The 24,418-nt window shown below is 37.6% G+C and overlaps 2 protein-coding genes, 1 non-coding gene and 1 pseudogene across 3 annotated transcripts; all 4 read left to right on the forward strand.

Moving 5' to 3' along the window:
- Nucleotides 1-1,583: 1,583 nt before the first annotated feature.
- Nucleotides 1,584-9,320, forward strand: LOC131927050 (pancreatic triacylglycerol lipase-like). Its single transcript, XM_059282706.1, has 9 exons — nt 1,584-1,660; nt 3,116-3,230; nt 3,858-4,023; nt 4,985-5,131; nt 5,853-5,961; nt 6,565-6,675; nt 7,371-7,481; nt 7,928-8,043; nt 9,046-9,320. The coding sequence occupies exons 1-9, from the start codon at nt 1,585-1,587 to the stop codon at nt 9,175-9,177; spliced, it is 1,083 nt and encodes a 360-aa protein (XP_059138689.1). The 5' UTR covers nt 1,584; the 3' UTR covers nt 9,178-9,320.
- Nucleotides 9,321-14,148: 4,828 nt separating this feature from the next.
- Nucleotides 14,149-14,276, forward strand: LOC131927066 (uncharacterized; annotated as a pseudogene).
- Nucleotides 14,277-16,346: 2,070 nt separating this feature from the next.
- On the forward strand, nt 16,347-16,456 carry LOC131927067 (U11 spliceosomal RNA). The gene has a single exon (XR_009383598.1). It is a non-coding gene; the product is annotated as a U11 spliceosomal RNA (small nuclear RNA).
- A 1,105-nt stretch (nt 16,457-17,561) lies between these two features.
- Nucleotides 17,562-18,354, forward strand: LOC131927047 (cytosolic iron-sulfur assembly component 2A-like). Its single transcript, XM_059282704.1, has 2 exons — nt 17,562-17,595; nt 17,857-18,354. The coding sequence occupies exons 1-2, from the start codon at nt 17,562-17,564 to the stop codon at nt 18,270-18,272; spliced, it is 450 nt and encodes a 149-aa protein (XP_059138687.1). The 3' UTR covers nt 18,273-18,354.
- The last annotated feature ends 6,064 nt before the right edge of the window (nt 18,355-24,418 follow it).

Raw genomic sequence — 24,418 nt, forward strand, 5'->3', positions numbered from 1 at the left:
GCATGGTACAGAGATATTAGTAATATTACTGGACTTTGTTTTTCTGTATCCTTTTTTCTGCTGCTTATCATTGTTTGTAAAGAAGATGAAATTAAAGGCATGCAAGCTGTTTTTTTTTAAATACACTTAGTATATAAAGCTTTGAAATTACTTTAAATAAAGGTGGGACGAACACTTTCGTCTTTAAAAAATGATGTTACTCGTTGTTGGTTTGTCGTCGCTTGAGAATGGTGATAATGTTAAGGATACTCGAATGTTATATTACGTAATATTGGTTTAGTGGATGTGTAAAAATGTCACATTTTCCTGTTTTAAAATGTATTCCATCTGTAAACTGTATTTGCATTTTATATATATTTTTTTGCCAATATCATTGTGTAAGAGAAATCATGAAATTTTAAACAAAACCGCTGCATTAGAATTGGGATAAAACCTGAGTTACAAGGTTCGACCCACCCCCCTCTCCCCAAAAAAAAAAACGAAAAAACTAACATTGTAAACTAAATAAGCTTATGATAAACATGAATTGCAATGACAAATCAACAAACTTGTCGACAAATGTCACTACGGAAATTAAAAAAATAAATAAATCACCATTTACATTTTACTACTGTTGCTAATTCTATCTCTATATATAATTCTCTACATAGGACCATGCGGGACACCACCACCACGTACGCACTCCGACTTGCTGTCCAGCGTAATTCCGGGAACATTGTTCTCGACGAATGTTACTCAACATCTTTCTGCTTTTTTTAGAAACATTTTTTTAGGATTACAGACATGATGTTTGTCTAAATGACATATCAACCGTTCATATTCATAGCTAAAATAAAATAGACCCTATAATATTCCAACTGAATTGTCTGCTACAATACAACATTAAACTGATAATTTGATGCACGGCGAAATTAGATTTAACGGAGATAACAAATATATAGTGGGACATTTGTTTTTCTTATCAACCCCCCTCACTCCCTTTACCCGGACCTTTAGGTCTAAGATGTGGCGTAGCGAGGTCGAGTGTCACCCGGTGCGGCACTTAATGGTGTCACCCCCCCCCCCCCAGTGGCGTAGCGACTCTTCCCGGGGACAAACTTTTAATTTTCGATTTGCACCCCCTCCCTCAAACTTTCGATTTGCAACCCCCCCCCCCCCCTCGAACTTTCGATTTGCACCCCCCCCTCTCAAACTTTATATATTTTACTATTTTTTGCCTTGGTGTCACCCCCCTAAATGGTGTCACCCGGTGCGGTCCGCACCCCCCCCCCCCCCTTCGCTACGCATCTGGGTCTAAGGCTTTATCATTACCATCTGCTACAGGTGAACTATATTTTTGACCAAATTACAGCTGTTGAACCGTACCACGTGAGGCAAAGAATACAGCCCCGTGTGAATGCAAATCTCCGTGCATCCAGCCGTCTGTCACACATGTCAATGACTGATGTTTCATGCGATAATAACAATCATTACAACCTCGTGTTTACCTGGGTTGTTCTATTCTATTGCAGTGACATTTGCTGAAAAGTGAGGTAGAAGAGCGAGGTAGAAGAGTGAGGTAGAAGAGTGAGGTAGGAGTTAACTATGAGGTTTTTTCTCATAGTTGTGTTCTGCCTTCACGGACAATGTATGGTCGACTCTCTATCAGATAGACACAAACGTAAGTTGTTTTTTTTTGTTTTTTTACTGTCCTAGAGTTATCTACCTTGATTTAAAAAAAAAAAACACTGGTTGTTTTGATTCGAATTTATTTTCTGGCATCCACATATAATGAGTTGATTTGTGTAATGATTTCATCTAAAGTTATCAGGATAAAGACAGCCAGCTACATATACAAATATTTCTATCTAGGTGTGATGGTCAATAGTAGAGGATATTGAAACTATTTCATAGAGAATTGTTTCTAATTTATAAGAATGATAAGGAAGGTCCCACTGGTTTCGGGTCATATATATATATATATATATATATATATATATATATATATATATATATATATATATATATATATATATATATATATATATATAGCGGCACGGTCTGACAGCTAGCCATGTTTATGTAGCACGGTTTCCCAACCAACCATGTTTATGTAGCACGGTTTCCCAACCAACCATGTTTATGTAGCACGGTTTCCCAACCAACCATGTTTATGTAGCACGGTTTCCCAACCAACCATGTTTATGTAGCACGGTTTCCCAACCAACCATGTTTATGTAGCACGGTTTCCCAACCAACCATGTTTATGTAGCACGGTATCCCAACCAACCATGTTTATGTAGCACGGTTTCCCAACCAACCATGTTTATGTAGCACGGTTTCCCAACCAACCATGTTTATGTAGCACGGTTTCCCAACCAACCATGTTTATGTAGCACGGTTTCCCAACCAACCATGTTTATGTAGCACGGTTTCCCAACCAACCATGTTTATGTAGCACGGTTTCCCAACCAACCATGTTTATGTAGCACGGTTTCCCAACCAACCATGTTTATGTAGCACGGTTTCCCAACCAACCATGTTTATGTAGCACGGTTTCCCAACCAACCATGTTTATGTAGCACGGTTTCCCAACCAACCATGTTTATGTAGCACGGTTTCCCAACCAACCATGTTTATGTAGCACGGTTTCCCAACCAACCATGTTTATGTAGCACGGTTTCCCAACCAACCATGTTTATGTAGCACGGTTTCCCAACCAACCATGTTTATGTAGCACGGTTTCCCAACCAACCATGTTTATGTAGCACGGTTTCCCAACCAACCATGTTTATGTAGCACGGTATCCCAACCAACCATGTTTATGTAGCACGGTTTCCCAACCAACCATGTTTATGTAGCACGGTTTCCCAACCAACCATGTTTATGTAGCACGGTTTCCCAACCAACCATGTTTATGTAGCACGGTTTCCCAACCAACCATGTTTATGTAGCACGGTTTCCCAACCAACCATGTTTATGTACGACGGTTTCCCAACCAACCATGTTTATGTAGCACGGTTTCCCAACCAACCATGTTTATGTAGCACGGTTTCCCAACCAACCATGTTTATGTAGCACGGTTTCCCAACCAACCATGTTTATGTAGCACGGAGAATGTGCCTTGTTCCCACAGGTGCCGCCGTCTGCTATGACGAGTTCGGGCTGGGCTGTTTTCCCACGGGCAAACCGTTCGGCTCCACAGAGCAGAGGCTGATATCCCTGCCACCACAGTCTCCTGACGTCGTCAGGTGAGTCAATGTCGCTATGACGTCATGCCGTGAGCTGATCGCTGTGACGTCAACAAGTGGATAAAATTTGTGGTGACGTCATCTGGAGAATTAAAATTGTTGTGACGTCATCGGGCGAATTAAAATTGTTGTGACGTCATCGGGCGAATTAAGATTTCTGGGACATCATCAGGTGAGATCAGATTGCTGTGACGTCATCAGTCGATTCAAAATTTCTTTGACGTCATCAGGCGAGACCCCCAGGTTTTGGTATTTTAATTATCCACTGTGAAAATGTTCAGATGACAGGTAGGATAAGGTCCGAGTGTTGCCGTCAGTGATTATACGATAATTGCATTACTATCTGATGGATGAAAAACCCAATAGGGCCTATACTAAAAAAATTAAAAAAATTAACTACCTTCAAGGCTGATTGAACAGATAGATGAATAAATTGAATGGAATGATTGCATAATAAATAACAAAAAGTATTTGTTCCCCGGCCATATGTTGGGCAAATAGGTTTGCGAAAAACAAACGAGGAACAGCTGGTTGCTTGCATTTATGAATAGATCGTTTAAATTATAACAGAGGTAGATTTGTACATCTCATTGTTAAGTATGTATATAAAATCATTATTATCTTTAGAACAATCTTCAAGCTGTACACGAGAGAAAAGAGGAACAACTCTATAGATCTAGATGCCAGACTGGTCAACACTACTGCTACTACCTGGCCAGGGTTGAAGAGACAAGCCACCAAGTTTATTGTGCACGGGTTTCTGGAAAACACGGCTAAACACAGGTGGCTAAGGGTAGGTTGGTGTGTGTGTGGGGGGGGGGGGTTGGGGGTATATTGGTGTAGGTATGTGTATGGGGTGTTTTCGTACTGGTGTGTATATGGGATATGTATGTGTTGCTGGGGGGTATTTTGGTTTAAATGTGGCTGTGTGGATGTGTGTGTTAGGTTATGAAGGTGTGGCTGAGGGTTTAGGGGTATGTAGGTGTTGGTGTGGGTGAATGCGGGTGTGTGTATTGGGGTATGTAAGTGTCGGTGAGGCTATGTGTGTGTGAGGAATACATTGGTGTGATTGTGTATATGGGGATATGTAAGTGTAGGTGTGGCTGTATGTAGGAGTGTTTATGGGGGTATATTAGAGAGAATATGTGTGTATGGGGTATGTAAGTGTTGCTGTGTGTATGGGGTTAGGCAGGTGTGGCAATGACGGACATGTCAATGTAAAGATGTGTGTACAATAATCATGTGGAGGCTACGCTTCTTTGTGTGACTGTCTGTTGGCATATATAGCGACTGGGTGTCTCAGAGTTTTACGGTAAATATGTGTTGATGATAATACGGATGTGGTTTCTTGTGTATTGGATATATTTGTAACAGGGGTGGTAGTGGTGTTACTGTAGATCTGTAAATGAGTGTGGATATGTTACTCTTTTGTGGTAGGTGATAGGGGTACTATGGTACTATTGGTACTGTTCATTGAAAATAACACAACATCACTAACTTAATAAATAGTAACAACTACGCATACCGCACGAACAACCATAGTGTCAATTATGTCAAGGACTTTCATTAGCCTTTCATCTTTTGTGTTAGGATTAATAAACGGTGTATCATATGGCAGTTTTAAACCGATTATCAGAAATTAATGTTACTGCTGTTTCTGTAATCTATCGTTTATGACTTTAATATACGAACATGTTCTCAAATTGCTAATTAAAAATTAAATAAGTTAAATTAATTATATACGTCTACCCCAGGACATGAAAGACGAGTTCCTTCAGTACGCTGACTACAACGTCATCATCGTGGACTGGTCAAACGGAAACGGTTTCCCGTACACACAAGCCACGGCCAACTCCAGGGTAGTGGGGGCCCAGATCGCCCTGCTCATTAACTGGCTGATTGTACGTGAGGGGGACATATTTTTTTGTTCTTTTGTATGTGGGTAGGGAATCAATCTGATTTAGTCTAACTTGTTGGGACAGATAAGGCGGACAAGAGCGGTAGTATTTACTTGACATATTATATAATATATATATATATATATATATATATATATATATATATATATATATATATATATATATATATATATATATATATATATATATATATATGTATATATATATATATATATATATATATATATATATATATATATATATATATATATATATATATTTACTTATATTACTGTCATCTTTTCCGCTTCGTGCCCAAGAAACATGGGCGGGTAAAGTTAAGTTCATCTTTTTCAAAGGTCTCGGCATAAGGTTTTAACTTACGTGAGTTGGGTACCGAGAAGACCTGGGTGGACTCAGGGACGCTGTACTGACTTAATAAACCCGAATTCGAACTCGACTTTCGGCCTAGCAGTCTAGCGCTCTACAGCTTGGCCACCCCGCCCTATAATGTACATATTTACATATATATACATAAATATATATACATATATGTATATATGTATACATACATACATATAGATAGAGAGAACGATACATAGATGCATATAAGGACGGTATGAATATTGAGTTGGACAGATCAACTAAAATTGATAACTCGAATACGTCAACAAGTGGTGTTGATGTAAACCTAGATTTGACGTGGCTTTTTTTTAACTCCCAGAAAACTCAGAGTTTTACAGCAGGAGATTTCCATGTCATTGGTCACAGTCTAGGGGCGCACATAGCCGGGTATGCTGGGGAGAGAGTTGTCGGACTTGCCAGGATTTCAGGTAACTGGCGCCACGTTTACCTGTGAGAGACACGCACTACATTGACAGAACTATTGATAGTGTACCTGGTGACATCGTTATTTATATATATATATATATATATATATATATATATATATATATATATATATATATATATATATATATATATATATATATATATATATATATATATATATACATATATACATTTAATATTTTATTTTAATATTACATTTTTTATTTAAAATTTAGTGATGCAGTCTATATATATATATATATATATATATATATACATATATATACATATATATATATATATATATATATATATATATATATATATATATATACATATATATATATATATATATATATATATATATATATATATATGCGCGTGTGTGTGTGTGTTTGTGTGTGTGTGTGTGCGTGTGTGTGCGTGTGTGCGTGCGTGTGTGCGTGCGTGTGTGCGTGCGTGCGTGAGTGCGTGAGTGAGTGCGTGAGTGAGTGAGTGCGTGCGTGCGTGCGCGTGTGTGCGTGTGCGTGTGTGTGTGTACAAGCCGTTGTTGTCGTGCTAGACTGGTTAAATTATCGTATCTCTGGATGTCTTCTGGTTCCCAGGTCTAGATCCTGCTGGTCCATATTTCGCCGACACCGACCCTCGGGTGAGGCTCGACCCCAGTGATGCCAAGTTCGTTGACGTCATTCACACAGATGACACTAAGCTCGTAGGTAACTAAAATACGAGTTGTCTTACGAAGAAGATTGTGAAGGGGTAAGATGGTAGAAATATCTGTCACAGCTGGTCATGTACCGTCAATGAAGGTCACTGTCTGTCATATTTCGTTGTTGTTTGCCAGTGTCCATTTTTGTCTTTAAACCTGCCAAATGTCGAATATTGTTAGTCAAACTATCACATCATGTGTCTCTTTGTCTGTGTCTAACCCCTCCTCCCCCAATAATTTAAACTCGTGAGTTTTAGCTCGACTGTTAAGTGTTATAAACTGTGTTTTGACTTTGTGTTTAACTTGAGCTTTTTAATTTTGTGTGACTTAACTCGTGTGTCTTGACTCGTGTGTCTTGACTCGTGTGTCTTGACTCGTGTGTCTTGACTCGTGTGTCTTGACTCGTGTGTCTTGACTCGTGTGTCTTGACTCGCGTGTCTTGACTCGCGTGTCTTGACTCGCGTGTCTTGACTCGCGTGTCTTGACTCGCGTGTCTTGACTCGCGTGTCTTGACTCGCGTGTCTTGACTCGCGTGTCTTGACTCGCGTGTCTTGACTCGCGTGTCTTGACTCGCGTGTCTTGACTCGTGTGTCTTGACTCGTGTGTCTTGACTCGTGTGTCTTGACGTGTGTGTCTTTACTTGTGTGTCTTTACTTATGTGCTTCACTCATGTGTTCTGACTCATGTGTTCTGACTCCTCAGGTCTGGGCATGAGTCAGCCATCTGGCCATTTAGACTTCTACCCCAACGGTGGACACGACCAGCGAGGCTGTGACCAAAACATCGTTCTACGTCTGCTTTACCTGCTCAAAGGTCAGCGCTTGGTTTGAATTTCACAAATCATGGCCATTTTAAAGTACATTCACATTTCTGGTCATTTTAAAGTACATTCACAAATCCTGGCCATTTTAAAGTACATTCCCATTTCTGGTCATTTTAAAGTACATTCACAAATCCTGGCCATTTTAAAGTACATTCACATTTCTGGTCATTTTAAAGTACATTCACATTTCTGGCCATTTTAAAGTACATTCCCATTTCTGGTCATTTTAAAGTACATTCACATTTCTGGCCATTTTAAAGTACATTCACATTTCTGGCCATTTTAAAGTACATTCCCATTTCTGGCCATTTTAAAGTACATTCCCATTTCTGTCCATTTTAAAGTACAACCCATTTCTGGCCATTTTAAAGTACATTCCCCTGGCTGGCCATTTTTAAAAGTGCATTAACGTTTCTGATCATTTAATTAACCGCAGGTCAAAATGATGACTTTGGGTGTAGCCACGTACGTGCTCGCCTGTACTACATAGAGAGCATCAACTCCAACTGTAGCTTTACCAGTTTCCCCTGCAGTAGCGAGGCGGATTTCAATGTAAGTTTTCCTTCATGCTAAACGTTCTGTAACATTTGCACATTAATCGATACCCAATTGTAGCTTCACCAGCATTCCACTGTGTTTCCATATATTGTAGAATCAAGTCTATTTTCAAAATGTTTCCGTTCATGTTAGTAATGTTACTAAAAAAACATTTACTTAGGTAAGCTATAAAATTAAGTTGACAACCTTAATTAGTGCAATTTTTTGCGTAGAACACGGTACTTTGCACACTCGATCGGCGATGCGTAAGATATAATCTTCTCGTTCTTACTGAAGAGTCGCATAAACCAACTGTGTGGATCAGTGGTTCTTAATCAGGGTTCGATCGAACCCCAGGGGTTCGGTGAATCAGCCTCAGGGGTTCGACGAAGTCAAGCCAGAGACCCGACTCATGTGATTCACGATCGGATTTTTCGTCGGTGAATGCACGTATTAAAGTGGTGGGGTTTGGGTGTCTCCAAAAAAAGGTTAAGAACCACTGGTGTAGATGGTACAACATGATTAATATAAGCAGATAATATACAATGCACAATACATGATTCAAACACCGCCTTACCTTATTTTTTGTTGTAGAACGTCTTCATACGGTTATTCATCGTGTGATATAAAATTTGTAAAAACTACTCTCTCCGCCTTCATAAACCCAAGACACTATAAAGGACTACTGAAACTGATTTTAAAGAAATAAATCTTCAAAATCAAATTTAAAAAAAAAAAACCCAACATTAGCTACATATTCATTTAAAACTATTTTTCAGTCTTGTGTGTGATTAAATGAAAGATTAAGGTTTGCTTTGTGTCAACATATTCAACATATTCAAAATTATACATTTAAAAAAAAACGGAATAATAAAATCAAAGATAATCAAATGCAGTGTTAATTAAATTTTATTTTATACCACCATCCACCATCTCACCCCCTTTGTATTAGCAATTCGAGTATGATGGTACGGCTAACCAACAAGACTCACCCTCAACGACACCTTTGTTTCCCAGGCCGGCAAGTGCACGTCATGCGGGTCAGCTGGCTGCTACAGTATGGGCTACCACGCTGACCAGATGACCAGTGGTCAGCACACAACGCTGTACCTGACAACAGCAAGTCAGCCACCCTTCTGCTTGTTCTAGTGGTCATCGCCGTCACTAAACCATATCGCTGCTGCCACTTCCTGTTCAGTTCATCTGGAACCAGCTTGTCATACTGTATAAATGTTATGTGTAACACTTGCATCCTTAATAGTTGTTTGAAGGCAGTGTTTCTTTCACTTTTTTTCGGGGGGAAGGGGGGCACTTGAAACTTTCGGGGGAGGGAAGGGGAGGGGGGACGACGACGACGGACTAGGTCTACAAAGAGGGGGGGACATTGGGAAAAGTATATATATTTTTTTATAAGCTATTTCGATCGAGGTGGGGGCGTTAGACGTGTTTGGAGGTTAGGGGTGGGGGGGGGGGTTCCTACCCCACCCACTACCCCTCGAAGAGATGCCTGAAAAAACACACTGCTTGCTGCTCGAAAAGATGTAGAATCTAATTCTTTATTAGTTCTAATTCATTTTAAAACACTAAATGTTTCTAAAACGTGACATGTGAATTATGCATATGTTAGGGTAGGCCTACCTACTTCACTTCAAATTTGAAAGGTTAAACCAATCTACTGTCGCAAAATTTGACATCTCTATAGGTAACGTTTTAAACAATAAAACTAGATGTAGCAATAACAATAAATTACCTCCCATGTTAGTTAATAAACATTGTAAAGCACAAGGGGAAGCAATTAGTTATTAATATCACCAAAACATATAAACGACTGTAGAGATAATTTAAAATACTTTTATTATTTATAACGGTGTTGTAAGTAAAAAATAAAAAAAATGATTAAAAAAGGGTTAAATTTTGTTTTCACATTTATAAAAAGTGGCAGAAATGCATCTATATGTTAAAAGAGACACTTAAATTTTATGCATCGCTGTCTTTATAAATTTTTCCTCTAACTTCATAAGTTCTTGTTAAAAATAAACATGTGAAAAATAATTTTGGATCCCCTTTAATTAGGGGCAGTACAACGAAGAAATTGATTAAAAACTACTTGGTTATTTTCAGACTTAAAAAGTTGTATAGAACCACTGCAAAAAAAAAACATGTACTTACAGTAGTTTTGATTATTAAATTAGAAACTAATCCGGACCTTAGAAATTAGATGATTAGGTAAACCTCTATTGACTTCATACTTGCATCACGTAATCACATGCGGAGCAGAGGCGTAGCGAGGGCGGGGCGGGGGGTGCGGGCCGCACCGGGTGACACCATTTAGGGGGTGACACCTAGGCAAAAAAATTACAAAATGTATGTTTTTTTGCCATTTCCATTAATGATTTGTTAAAGTTAAATAGTGTTTTAAGTACAAATCGGCAATTATTACAAAGATTGTTGGGGTGACACCCAGTGTTTCTTCCAGACTTTTTTCTCCGGGGGGGGGGGGGGCACTTGAAATTTTTTTTTGGGGGGGGGGGGGGGTGGCGGTAGACTTTCTTCGGGGGGGGGGGGGCGAACACTGTTAAAAGTATATATTTTCTACATAAATTACATAAATTTCATTTCGTTCGGGGGGGGGGGGGGGGCAGGGCGGTAAAAAAATTTCGGGGAGGGGGGGGGGGGCAGCCTGGAAGAAACTCTGGTGACACCATGACCTAAAAACACTAACTATAGAGAAAACAATGCTACATCCAACTGTATTATTAACAGACTATAGATAAACATTAATCTTAAGTGCTCAATGTTCAACTTTTACACACATACAAGTACGAGTATGTGTCATATATTTAAACTATAGGCTTATGTAGGCCGATATATATATATATATATATATATATATATATATATATATATATATATATATATATATATATATATATATATATATATATATATATATATATATATATATATATATATATATATATATATATATATATATATATATATATATATATATATATACTTTGTTTCCTCGGGTGGGGGGGTGACACCATGAAGAGCTGCACCGGGTGACACCCGACATAGCGACGCCACTGGTGAGGAGGTACGGGATAGAGTCACAAATGTGATCAATCCTTTTCAAGACCTGCTTAGCATCATCAAGCCAATACTCTCAGATATGGACACGTGGTACAACCTTTCGGGGACATCCTGCAATGTACGGTGCCGTGAGGGGGGGGGGGGGGGGAGGGGCTTGAAGCATGGGAGACAAAGACGAATATACCTCGATGACAACATTAACTGGATCGGATTGTCCTTTGAAAACCTACCAAGGGCGTTAGAGGGTCATGACTGGTGTCATGGTATGTGAACGAGTCCACAATGGTGCCCATACGATCCACCACAATGGTGCCCATGCGATCCACCACAATGGTGCCCATACAATCCACCACAGTGGTGCCAATGCAATCCACCACAATGGTGCCCAAACGATCCACCACAATGGTGCCCATACGATCCACCACAATGGTGCCCATACGATCCACCACAATGGTGCCCATACGATCCACCACAATGGTGCCCATACGATCCACCATAATGATGCCCATACAATCCACCACAATGGTGCCCAAACGATCCACCACAATGGTGCCCATACGATCCACCATAATGATGCCCATACAATCCACCACAATGGTGCCCAAACGATCCACCACAATGGTGCCCATACGATCCACCACAATGGTGCCCATACGATCCACCACGGAGTTATGGGGTAGTTAGCTAATCAATCAGCCCTTAGATGCATGACATGCCCGCTTCCCCAATCTTACTTTAACGAATGCTCAGAACTACTATAACACACTTCTTATAGGTCAAGCTTGACAATCTGAATGTTAGGAAGAAATACACTACTCAACATATCATCTATGGTTCTTATAATATTTATATACCTCTTTTAGTAGCACATTTATTTCAGCTCTGGTTTTAAGCCTCTGCCCCCTCAACTCACCCCACAGAAAAGGAAACTGCCCTTTTACTTAATTTAAATATTTTTTTAAATAGAACATTGAAGCACCTTTTAATCATATAGTTGCATTTTCGAGTTTGAAAATAAAAAAATTTAATTAGACATTTTGTATTATGTATTAGTAAATTATCTTAAATGAATGAAAGTACAAGTCAAAAAGAAGTATAACTATTTTAAATCTGCATCAGTCCTCACAAACCAATGATGAAAACTGTAAGAGGTCATCCATTTATGACGTCCACACTAGGGGGGGGGGTTCAGGTCCATGCGGAAGTCCACACAACGGACTTAATGTCGAAGTACTAACATTTTTAAACAAACATAAAATCCGTATTGTGCATTTAAAAATGAAATAAAGACGACTTTGCTCGTGTTAAATAAAGACACCTGTAGATTCTATTTCTGATATTTACGCCTAATAATAAACATTATAGAAAATACTAAAGCCGTGTACCAGTTATTAGGTACACAAAACATGTTATTGAAATAGTAAATTGGTAGAAAGTTTTGTGAGATCTACTAAATATTTTTGGACGTCCAAATGGGGGGGAGGGGTGGAGGGTTTGAAATCCGAATTTTTTGTGAAAGTCATACATTGATGACTTCTAATACTGAAGAGAACATGGTAAGTCAAACTGAGACTGTAAATTACATTCCCGCGGCAAAAAAGAGAGAGAGAGAGAGAGAAATGCAAGCAAAAGCCTACAACACCCGACTCTGTTTTTAGGGCTTTACTTTTCATTTCAGTCCGCGAAAGCCCATCAGCCCTTGCTTCTCCCTCCACTGTCCTTCTCCTTTAATGCCTAGGGTTAGCCTACTTTTCTTATCCCCTGGGGATTATACTTCCCAGTAGAGTAGTTTAAAAAGCAATTTTTCAATATACCCTACGCTTTTACGAAACGCATTATGCACTTTCCTTAATTCTTATATCAGATACCTAACGTAGTTTAACACTATATTAAGGAAAACAATACACAATACAAACACGACAACATGTAGGCCTACTGAAAATTTTGAAGTTATTGGTTTAATGAAATACTGCAAAAATTACAGAACACATTGTCAATTATGAGAGTATCACAGAGGAAATCATCTACATAATAGACGAAAATAACCTGACAGGTAAAATAACTCAACTTAAACGTCACAGAGAGGGCAACAGAAACATTTTTTAAAAATAACAGAAAACATAAAGCAACATTTCATATAAATAGACTTAATATAGAACCTTACACCAAAATACAGTCAAAGCTACATTTTACAGCATGCTACAAACGTTCAAAGACATCAAAAGAGACTTGAAACACGCATGATTAAATACCGACCATAAGCTACTTTACTCACTCTGAACAAAGAGAAATAGAAAACAAATGGGGTGTTTATGTTTTAAGACCATATCGACACAACATTTTTTTAATCTCAATACTAGATTTCACAGCGAATATCCCTGACATCAATTGCGCGAACATTTCAAAAAGTGTAATCAAGTAATTATCATTAAATTAGCTGCTTAAATCAGTAACAATAAAGCACTGGAAGGGTTTCTTGTGAACAAAATAAAATTACCCAAAGATTTTTTAGCTCCAGTAGAGATTGAATAGGACAGAAATGAACGAACTTGAGAGAGGAGGAAACATGGTACACAAAGGTGAACACAGGGGCAGGATAGAGACCATACGAAAAGACGAACCAACTCAACAAAGCAGCATGGTAAAACAAACCCAATATTTTTGTAAGAAGGTGAATATAAAGGGGAGACTGCTGAGGACGTCTTTTTTATTTAATTACCTCCCTTAAATCACACACATTCGAAGCAAACATATTTATTTTTCTAATTCATTTGTAACATATTTTAAATAATTAAAATTATAATCTATGAGTAATATACAATAAAACGTAGTTAAGATAATAAAAATAATATTTGTGTAAATTTTTTCAGAATTAAATATTTATATTCTATAAAACCTATATTATGAAAAACAATAATTAATTTACATTATTTTTCTAATATGAAACCCGAATCTACCATGATGTAATAAAAGGGCCTTTGTCGTTCATGACACATGGGATGGTCAAACTGACTATGAGGTTTTACCGCTTCTCGGCCTTTTGGCTAAGATCAAAGTGTAGTATCTGTTATGGATCTACACGGATCTTAGCCATTTGGTTGGTCAGCCCTTTTTAGGGCTGGCTGCCGGGGTCGAGAGGCGGTCAAACCTACTACTCTAACTCACGCAAATCTCGCAAACGACCGCTGTGGGGTTGCTCCCACACATCCCTCGAACGCACACGCTCTCGAGATGAGTCACCCAGTACTTGTATTGGGTGGCTTCAAATGTACGAGTGGCTAACTTTTCAATCTTTTATTTTTCAGCCTGACGACACCCATCTAGGAGAAATCTTAGGTGGGAGGTCTGTCTATCGCCAACAAATCGAACTCATCTACTACGTCTAACGCAACTACCTCGCTCAAGAATCGAACTCATCTACTACGTCAAACGTATCTACCTCGCTCCCAACAAACTCACTAACACTCTGACGACACCCACCTCGGAGAAATCTTAGGTGGGAAGCTTCCGTCAAAACACTAGCAAATCAACTAACCATCTCTCAAGATCATCTACTCAAAATAAACAATCGCCAACAGCTCTACCTCGCCCTCATCATCACTCCACCAAGCTCAAAACCATCGACTCAGCAAACTTCACTCTTCAACGTCACCTCGCCCAACTCAATTACTCGACTACGTCACAACGTTACTCCTCCTCAATCCACAATGAACAATAATTCAAAGCAACTCACCTCGAAAGATCTCTCAACACAAGAACCCACCCATCTCATCTCCCCAAGCTTCAATTCATCGAACAACTCTACCACCATGCGCATCATGCCTCACCTCAACGCAATTTCTACACCATTCGACCAACTTCACCATCAACGTCAAGACACCAAACTCACTCTCACCAAGTACAACTACCAACAAAGAATAAACCACTATCAAACCAAGAGCGTATCAAGCAAAAGAAGAAAGGCCAAAATAATAATCATTAAAAAAGTTTTTAAAAACCCACGTTTTCTGATTGAACTAAAAAGTAGAAAATAAATGCTATAGGCCCTACATCACAATAATGCAAGCGATCACTCTACTATAAGCGATCAAAAACGTGGGGCGCCGAAGTAAAAGTTATATTACTATTGATTAGATAATACTATTGACTTTTATTAGGGAGCTTGTAGAGAGTCAACAGTATTAGAAACTGTAAGAAAATCACGGCGCCCCACGTTTTTGCTCGCTTATAGTAGAGTGATCGCTTGCATTATTGTGATGTAGGGCCTATAGCATTTATTTTCTACTTTTTAGTTCAATCAGAAAACGTGGGTTTTTAAAAACTTTTTTAATGATTATTATTTTCTACTTTTTAGTCTTTGTCTGTTTGTTTGCATTAAAATCTTGCTATCGATTTTATCTTTTCACTTTTTTTGGGTAAACGAAGACAACTCGTAAAAAGACAACTCGTAAAAAGACAACTCGTAAAAAGACAACTCGTAAAAAACACGTTGTTTGAATACGTTACTGACTAGAACACATAGATTTGAACCCGTGTCGAGTGGGATAGCAATCGTGTGCCCAACCACTCGACCATATCGTCTCCCCCAAACTGGCCTACCTCCTGTAAGTTTAAACTCGGTTCAAGCTAAATTCTCTGCCCCTAAGCCTGTGGCGACATGTGATCGTTCGCTTCACTGCGCGCGAGGTACGCGTCGCTGGTTTTTTTTTGTAATGGCTAGCAGAGGAGAATTATATATATAGATTATATAGCGGTCTAAAATGCTCAATAAAATGTTTCCATTGATCAATTTAGTAATAATAACAATTGAATATTCAATGGTCATCCAAAAGAAAGCTTCCCTGAAAATTTCAGCGCGCTAGCTAACTGGGAAGTGCCAGAAATTTCGATCGCAAGATTGGATTGGAAAGACAAACAAATAAATAAATAAATAAACACACAGAGAAAGCAAGTTAAAGAAAACGTGGTAAAAAACAGAGAAGCGATCATGTTTGTACTGTCCTGTACTTTATGTCATAGCAAACCGGAAACAAAATCAAGAAAGAAACAAATGGAACCAAGAAATCGGAACAAAGAAACATGGAACAAAGAAATCAGAAGGAATATTAAGACATTGTAAATCTTTTTAATGTTATACTATGTATCACATTGTAATTTTTTAACATGCAACCTATCCACTTGTGGAAGGAACAATATTAAACGCCAAAAAAAAAAAAAAAAAAAAAAATGGTCAAACTGACTATAAGTCCCGTGCGGAATCGCAATCAAGAGATTTCGGAGGCATAATTTTTATACCCTGTGGCAGCTGGTGCTCATTTAGCCTGGCGCCCTAATCAATACAATGTGAAAGATTGGGTGAAAGGAATCTATAGGTTTCGTTAGGTGAGGTTTTCCGAACTTGTAACAGCAAGCTGGTGGTCTTAAAGCCCTGGCGCGCTTATCAATGCTATGTACTGGCGCCCTAAAATATCGTACAAAATGGAGATGCAAAACTCCAAGTGATAGATACAGTAATGGTAGAGATACCTCCACTCTTCAGCATGACTTAAATACTCCATTAACCCCTAGCACAACTATGTATATCCTGCTAATATAATAAATCATGTACCGACATAGGTAACCCTCCCTTACCTCCCGTACATTAAACTGGCACTGGTCAGTGAGGGGGGTGGGATATGGGTTGTGAATCTCAATTATTTACGGAATTTGTAGCCCAAATATATGTGACAAACTAAGGAATACACGAGTGAACTATTTTTGACTACAGTCACCTTTATCAATTAGACATACATGCTAACTCTTCTCTTGATGAAGATATTACAACTGCTAATGTATAGTCGTTTACTTCCTTAAAGGGCACAGATGTTCGCTTGACAATCGCACGTCGTAATCTTCAAGTAAGACAAATACAAAAACCTTTAAAATAATACGCTTTAAAAGCACTGAAAGTAAGAAAATAAAACGAATGTGTTAATTAGTTTTCAGTCGCATTTACTGCGAAATTGTTTTTATTAGGTTTCAGTTTGCTATTTTAAAACTATTTGCGAGACTGAAAAGAATTTTCATCCAAATAAAATTAATTTAAAAAAAAAGATTATATTAACGCATTCATAAGGCCTTATATATAAAAATGTACTTTGAAATTATTATTTGTTGTTTTTGTATATTGTAATTTGTAACGTAACTCAGGCTTTGATGGATATAAAATACACAATAAAAATTTACGTCAGAGTGGAGGGGTGGGGGGGGGGTTCGCTTCTATTGTTTCCTGGACTGCTTGGACACATCCCGTCCACCCCTACACTCAAACATCCCCAGTTTTTTTAGCCTGGACAGAATTATTGTGAAAAATATAACGACACATTCTGGCAATGTGAAAAGCCCTAGGCAACACTGTCGCAAAATATTACCTCCCATGTATATTTATTTTTAAGTCAATGTTACAAGGGGAAACAACTAAGGTTTTAACTCGTAAATTCAATTAAAGAAAAAACACGAAATAAACCATTGCTTTTCTAATATTCAAATAATATTTATTAGAAATAATTTTTATATTAATAATTTGTATCCTCCAATAATGTTTAATTCCTATAATCACTACGTAAAATTTTTATTTGAACGAATTTTTAAAACCGTAAGTAAATTTTCTAGATATTTGTATTTAAAAATTCATTTCCAATTATCGTTTTCCATATCTTTGTTTACAATATTTCTGGCTTCCTTTAAACAAAGGATATCATTTAAAAAATGGTGACAATCGTGAATTGAAAACTTTACGAGGGACAATTTATGACCTCATCAGTGCCATACGTGATCCAGAGAAACCAGATTCTCTAGAAGACTTGAATGTGGTCTCTGAGTCAGGAATTGAGGTCTTCAGAATGAAGACAGGCCAGCTGATGGTGCGCATTGAGCTTGTTCCTACAGTTCCTCACTGTAACCTTGCCTCAATCATTGGTTTGTCTATGAGACCCAAACTTAACAAGTGTCTACCAGAGAAAGTGAAGGTTGACATCTACATCAAGGAGGGAACACATGAAACAGCCAATGAAATTAACAAACAGATCAATGACAAGGAAAGAATATCTGCAGCTATGGAGAACCCTAATTTACAACGACTCGTTAATGATTGTATTGAGGAAAGCTGATGGATTGGGTAATAATTGCTACAATCAAAGCTGGTGTAGCTAATGATTGTATTGAGAAAGCTGATGTGTCAGTTTATGATTATCGAGGAAAGCTGATATGTTGGGTAATGATTGTATGGGACCAAACCAAACAAAGAAAAAATTCTAGCGTACGCTAGTGACACAGCCTTTACCCTCCAAACCGAAAAATATATCATTCTAATAACAGACACTTTCCTTGACTTTGGGCAGGCTAGTGGGTCAACCATTAACCTAATGAAAACCAAAATCTCGGGACTCGGACGTTGGACCAACAAATCAAATACTCACTAAACCTGATAGGTACAAAAAAATTAAAAACCACTACAACAAACCACACAACACTAACGATGACGAATGGAAACAAGTCTCAAGCAAAATTAAAAACACCATAGCACTTTATTAATTTAGCTCAACAACAATATTTGCTAGGTCATCTATAATTAATAGGTACGTTATCCCCAAAATTTTCTATATATCCACGGCTAAAACAATCTCAAAACCAACAATTAAACATTAGAATAAAATCATCAGAGAGTACATATTTCAGACCATAATTACAAAGAGCAGCCATAACACACTAGTACAATACAAACTTCAGGGAGGAATAAACCTGCACGATATACAGACCAAAATCACTACATTCAGACTAACATACGTTAGCAGAATAATTAATGACCAAACTTTCACCCACTAGCTCAATACTATATAGGCATTCAGCTCAATCAACTTACACAAATCAATAATACAACTCCACATTACATAGGACAGAAACACAGTCCCTTTTACACAGAATACTTACAAATATTTAAAAAAACTTGTAGGTACACGAAAAATCAAAAAACATTTACAAAAACTTAGTGCATAAACTCTCAACCCCACTATACAACAGAAATAAATGGTGTAGGAAATACGCTTTAACAGACACAACAGACACATTCAGGAACCTACACCTCAAAACCATCACACCCAAAGCCAGGGAAATAACATACAGGCTCATTTACAATTCAATACCCCTAGTAAAACAACAGAAACCCTATTGCCCACTATGGGGTCGTCCATAAATGACGTCACACTCGTAGGGGGAGGGGGTCCGTAATTTTGTGACGGTGTGTGGTGAGGAGGAGGGAGGGTGGTCAGATAGTGTGACGTCACTTTTTTGCATTATAAAAAAAGCAATATTATAAAACGAGTTTTAGCCCTATTTTGCGTTTTAGGAAACTGTTTTAATAAATTGTAATAGGAATTGATCAAAATACTCTATGTTGACTGAGTTCTGACAAGATTTCATATTTATAACTCTAAACAAAAATCTCTAAACAAAGAGATAGGACGGACCTAGAGCAAAAAGCAAGGACGGTAGCTATTTATTTGGAACAGTAAAATAAGAGCAAAACACGACAATGTACAGTTCACTGGACAGATACTAGATTTGATTTATTGTAGACGACTCGACAACAACAGCATTCAAACACATATACCATGTTTAGCAACACAACAACATGTGACACTGCTTTGGTCGGCTGGACCGCCTCATCCTAACCAACACATCCTCTTTCATAAAACCTTCTCCGCCCCCAAACCCCAGGACCCCATCATCATATTGCCGCCATAACTGCATCTCCTTCGTCCCCATGACTCACCCCTTTGTTAAAATACTATATTATATACTGATGATGTATTACCAAAATAAATAAAGATAAATGTTAATCATAGGATTGATATATGTACTACAAACACCCCTTATTAATCACTTATCATGAAATTTCTTTTTAAACCCAGATAATAACACGCACTCTCATTTCATACAACTAACCCACCACATATCAAAACGTCACATGTAAATAGTAAACATTCAATGGAAAGTTCTTATTTAAAAATATTTAATTGGAAAATTGCTCGCTGTTTTATTGCTTAAATGTGGTTGATTAAAAGAAGAAAATTTAAGTATGTAGGCTATTAACGATTAGTTAATTAGAAGAAGTGATCTTTTCCGTTATGATAAAGTATCTCTTTAGAACTAATAATGACCTATCATTGGGTAACTGAGCTGATATTTAAAACACCAGCAATATTCCATATATCATAAACATGATATAGCAAAAAATTAGCTGGTATGATTTGATTTAGATCTATGTTATGATTCGGTCACGTTTTTTTTTATTGAATGTCGAAATCGACAACAACTTCACTGATAATAATGGTATATAGTACATTATGAATCGGCCTTCGTAGATAAAAATGTAATATATTGGGTACTTCCTGCACCGGATTTAAGCTTTCAGTAATAAACGTCAAACTGAAATGTAAAGTGGGTGTCTATAGATTAAACTGCTACACTTAAGAGGCACTATCTTATGTGCCCGTTGAACAACATTTTGCACATGCCCAGACCTCGCGAATTGAACGAATTCAGAGCTTATTTCTCTACATAAACATCAAAATGTATTGAAAAATGGAGATGGCATTTCTAGCGGTCGTATATAACACAGACTCTTTAAACTTATCCAGAGATGATTAACTCACTCCCTTCGGCAAATTATAGGCAGCCTCAGTGGGCTAAAATCTGCCCACAATTGTCGCTATCGTATCATGCAAACGACTGTTATTTATAAAGTCAAGGACAACACCAAATGAAAAATTTGCTGGGCATAGAACGCTCCTTAGATAGATAGAAATTGACTGTAAGGTAAAATTTTGAAAAACCGTTTAATCGAATTAAGACATATGGAGTAAATAAACTAATATGCACGCGTCTTTTCAGGGTTGTGTGTTATTGTGCGTGGAAAAATTGCTTCTTACTAATAAAAGTAATAATAATAATAGTAATAAAAAAATTACAATAATAATAATCCATCTATAATAATAGTTTCACCGTCTGTGTGTATCCATCCATCCATCCATCCATCCATCCATCCATCCATCCATCCATCCATCCATCCATCCATCCATCCATCCATCCATCCATCCATCCATCCATCCATCCATCCATCCATCCATCCATCCATCCATCCATCCATCCATCCATCCATCCATCCATCCATCCATCCATCCATCCATCCATCCATCCATCAATCCATCAATCCATCCATCCATCCATCCATCCATCCATCCAGTTAAAAAACAACACACTTATATGATAATATAGTAAAATTGACTAATGATTGCATGCACAATTTCACAGCATACATTTAGTAGTAAAATGACACGTAGAATTCAAAACTGTTAAAGTTTTATTGATAGCTTTAATAGTTTTTGAGATAGCATGTGACAAAAGTGTCCCTAAGGTCCGGCAGGCAAAAATTATCGACAATAGGTCGCATGAGAATATTGAAAAGGACTATGGGGCTCTGTGTGTGACAGCAGATCAGAGTTTCTTCCAGGCATCTCTTCGGGGGGGGGGGGGGGGGCCTTTGCCTTTCCCCGAAGAAAGTCTACCCCCCCCCCCCCCCGAACGAAATCTAATTTATATAGAAAATATATACATTTAACAGTGTCAGCCCCCCCCCCGCCGAAGAAAATACACCGCCCCCCTCCCCCCCTCCCCGAAACTTTCAAGTGCCCCCCCCCCCCCCCCACCGGAGAAAAACGTCTGGAACACTGCGGCAGATCCGTGTAAAACATGCGTATAGTTTTTTTTAAAAAAACTCGTTGATCGCCATAGTGTAATATTCTTAAAGAGTTTATTTTTGTACTTAAGTCAAAATTAGTGGTTTAAGAAAATTTATAATTATTGTTTTGTAAAAAATGTTTCATTTTCCAAACTGATCATTTTAATTGACATAACGTGCAAAGAACAAAATTAAATCTTCTTCTTCTTTGTTCTTAATTTTAGCGTTGGAAGGGATCCCCCTCCCACACAATTAAGGATACGTCTCAACTGGTTATGCGCCATTGAGGCCATTGACTCCGATTTCAGCCTGCTTTTCTTTTTGGATTTGTTCCATAGCCTTTGTCCAAGCAAGAACAAACTACAAGGCAGCAGTTGTTTCATTTTTAACTCGAGACTTTTCGGTTTAGCAGCCATGAGCTTTACCGACCGACTCGACCACGCCGAACCCCAAAATCAAATTAAATGTATCATCCTTCACAAAAATGATCAAGTGTAAATGTTGTAGGTATTTTACGGATAAGCTTGGAGTATTATAATTGTTCATTAAATTGAAACGGGCACGTTCGTTTAAGTGAGTGCAAAAGACTATGAATAAGTTGGGGTACTATAGTCGTTTATTAAGCTGAAACAGGCGATTCCGCCCCGGGCTAGACTGTGAGCACTTTGCGTTTATGTTCGCGTTAGTGTTTTCTTTGTGTTTAGGTTGGGTTTGCGTTAGTGGTTGCGTTTTGATTTGTTCTTTCTTTTTTCGTTTTTGTTTGTGTTTTTTTCTTTGGGTTTGTATTTGTGTTTGGGGTTGGTTTTGCGTTTGGATTTGGTTTGTTTTCGTTAGCTTTTTCGTTTGTTTTTTTCTTTGTGTCGGTATTGGTGTTTGTGGTTGTGGTTGGGTTTGTTGTTAGGTTTTTGTTTTCGTTTGCTTTTTTGTTTGTTTTTTCTTTGTGTTTGTATTGTTGTTTGTGGTGGTGGTTGGGTTTGTTGTTAGGTTTTTGTTTTCGTTTGTATTTGTAATTGTGTTAGCGTTATGTTTGCGTTTTGTTGTTTTGGTTTTGGTTGGTTGTGGTTTGGATGGGAAATGCCGGGTTTATAATGATTACTAAATACACAGGTAATGGTCTTTAACAGAAAGGTTTTGAACAGAAGCCAGAGCAGGGCCTGGCCGGGACGGCTAGTGTATTTGTATTTATCTTTGTGTTTACGTTTGTGTTTGTTTTTTTGTTTGCGTTATGTTTGCGTTTGTGTTTGCGTTATTGTTTGCGTTTGCTTTTGTGTATGCGTTATGTTGGTATTTGCGTTTGTGTTTACTTTTATGTTTGTGTTTGCGTTATGTTTGCGTTTGTTTTAGTGTTTGTATTTTGGTTTTGGTTGGTTGTGGTTGACTGTACTTATGGTTAATCTGAAAAGTAATGTATTTCGTACATATTTTCAAACCCCGGGAAAATGCCGGGTATAAGCTGCTTAATAAACATCCGTCATTGTCCTTTACATATAGTTATTTCATGTTTTTATATTTGTTTTACTACACTTGCTTATGCTTTTTGCATTGTTTGTTTTTAGTTAAGTCAATTTAGGATTTTCAATTGTTTTTATTTTGTATATTTTAATTATATCATAATTTGGAAAAGGAAAATAAGACACAATCGGTTTTCCGTATAACGATTTGACTTTGATGAGTAGTATATTTGTGTAGTAAATCGTGTTAAATAGTAATGGCAGGGACGGGGTTAAATAAATTAAACTTTAAAATCAGGTAAAAGTGTACGCGTCGCCGCTTTGAGCATAGTTTTATTACGCGATGTTTATGTTTTTTTAATTAAACCACAAATGTTTTAGTTATCAACAACTATTAATGGCTGGAACACAGCCTAGCCGATAAGCTAAATCCAAAATGTGCCCATAGTTTTGTTTACCTCTTTTACCTTGACATTGTATAGAGCTAAGTACCGTTGTTTTGTTTCGCTGCTGACAACTGACGGAGCCTATTGTAAAATTATTAGGAAAATATTGACTGTGATTGGATAAGGTGTACCCAATGATAATATCAGGCCATAGTGTAGACAGATAAATTGCTCACACCAAAGTCTCCAGAAGCATTGTCGATGCAGTTTTTGGCACGGCATTATATTTTTGTTTAAAACTGAAACAAATCTGCTCTCAAGTCATCCTTGAATTCCCGTAAGGCTGACGGAAACAAGGAAACTTTAGAAAAAAAACAATAATGGTAAAGTAGCCTACTTATCTCTTACAACTGCTACACTAATTAACATGTTTTTATTGATAATAATATTAAAATATTCAGACGGTTCTAATTACTTACTATATATGATAATAAAAATACATCATGGCTTATTCAGAAATACGAATTATATTCTACATAGATTTAAAATAATTTCTACATTTTCTCTGTTTATCTGTATATACATTCTGTCAGTCATTCTGAATCGACTCAGTGCGGAAACATGAAATATCTCTGGTCTGTAAAAATGTGCAATCACTGGCGTTTAAAGTGAATGTATAT

The sequence above is a fragment of the Physella acuta genome, unplaced genomic scaffold (assembly GCF_028476545.2).
Source record: "Physella acuta isolate Inbredline_101_S28 unplaced genomic scaffold, ASM2847654v3 ptg001368l, whole genome shotgun sequence".
In the NCBI taxonomy this organism is placed as follows: Eukaryota; Metazoa; Mollusca; class Gastropoda; family Physidae; genus Physella; species Physella acuta.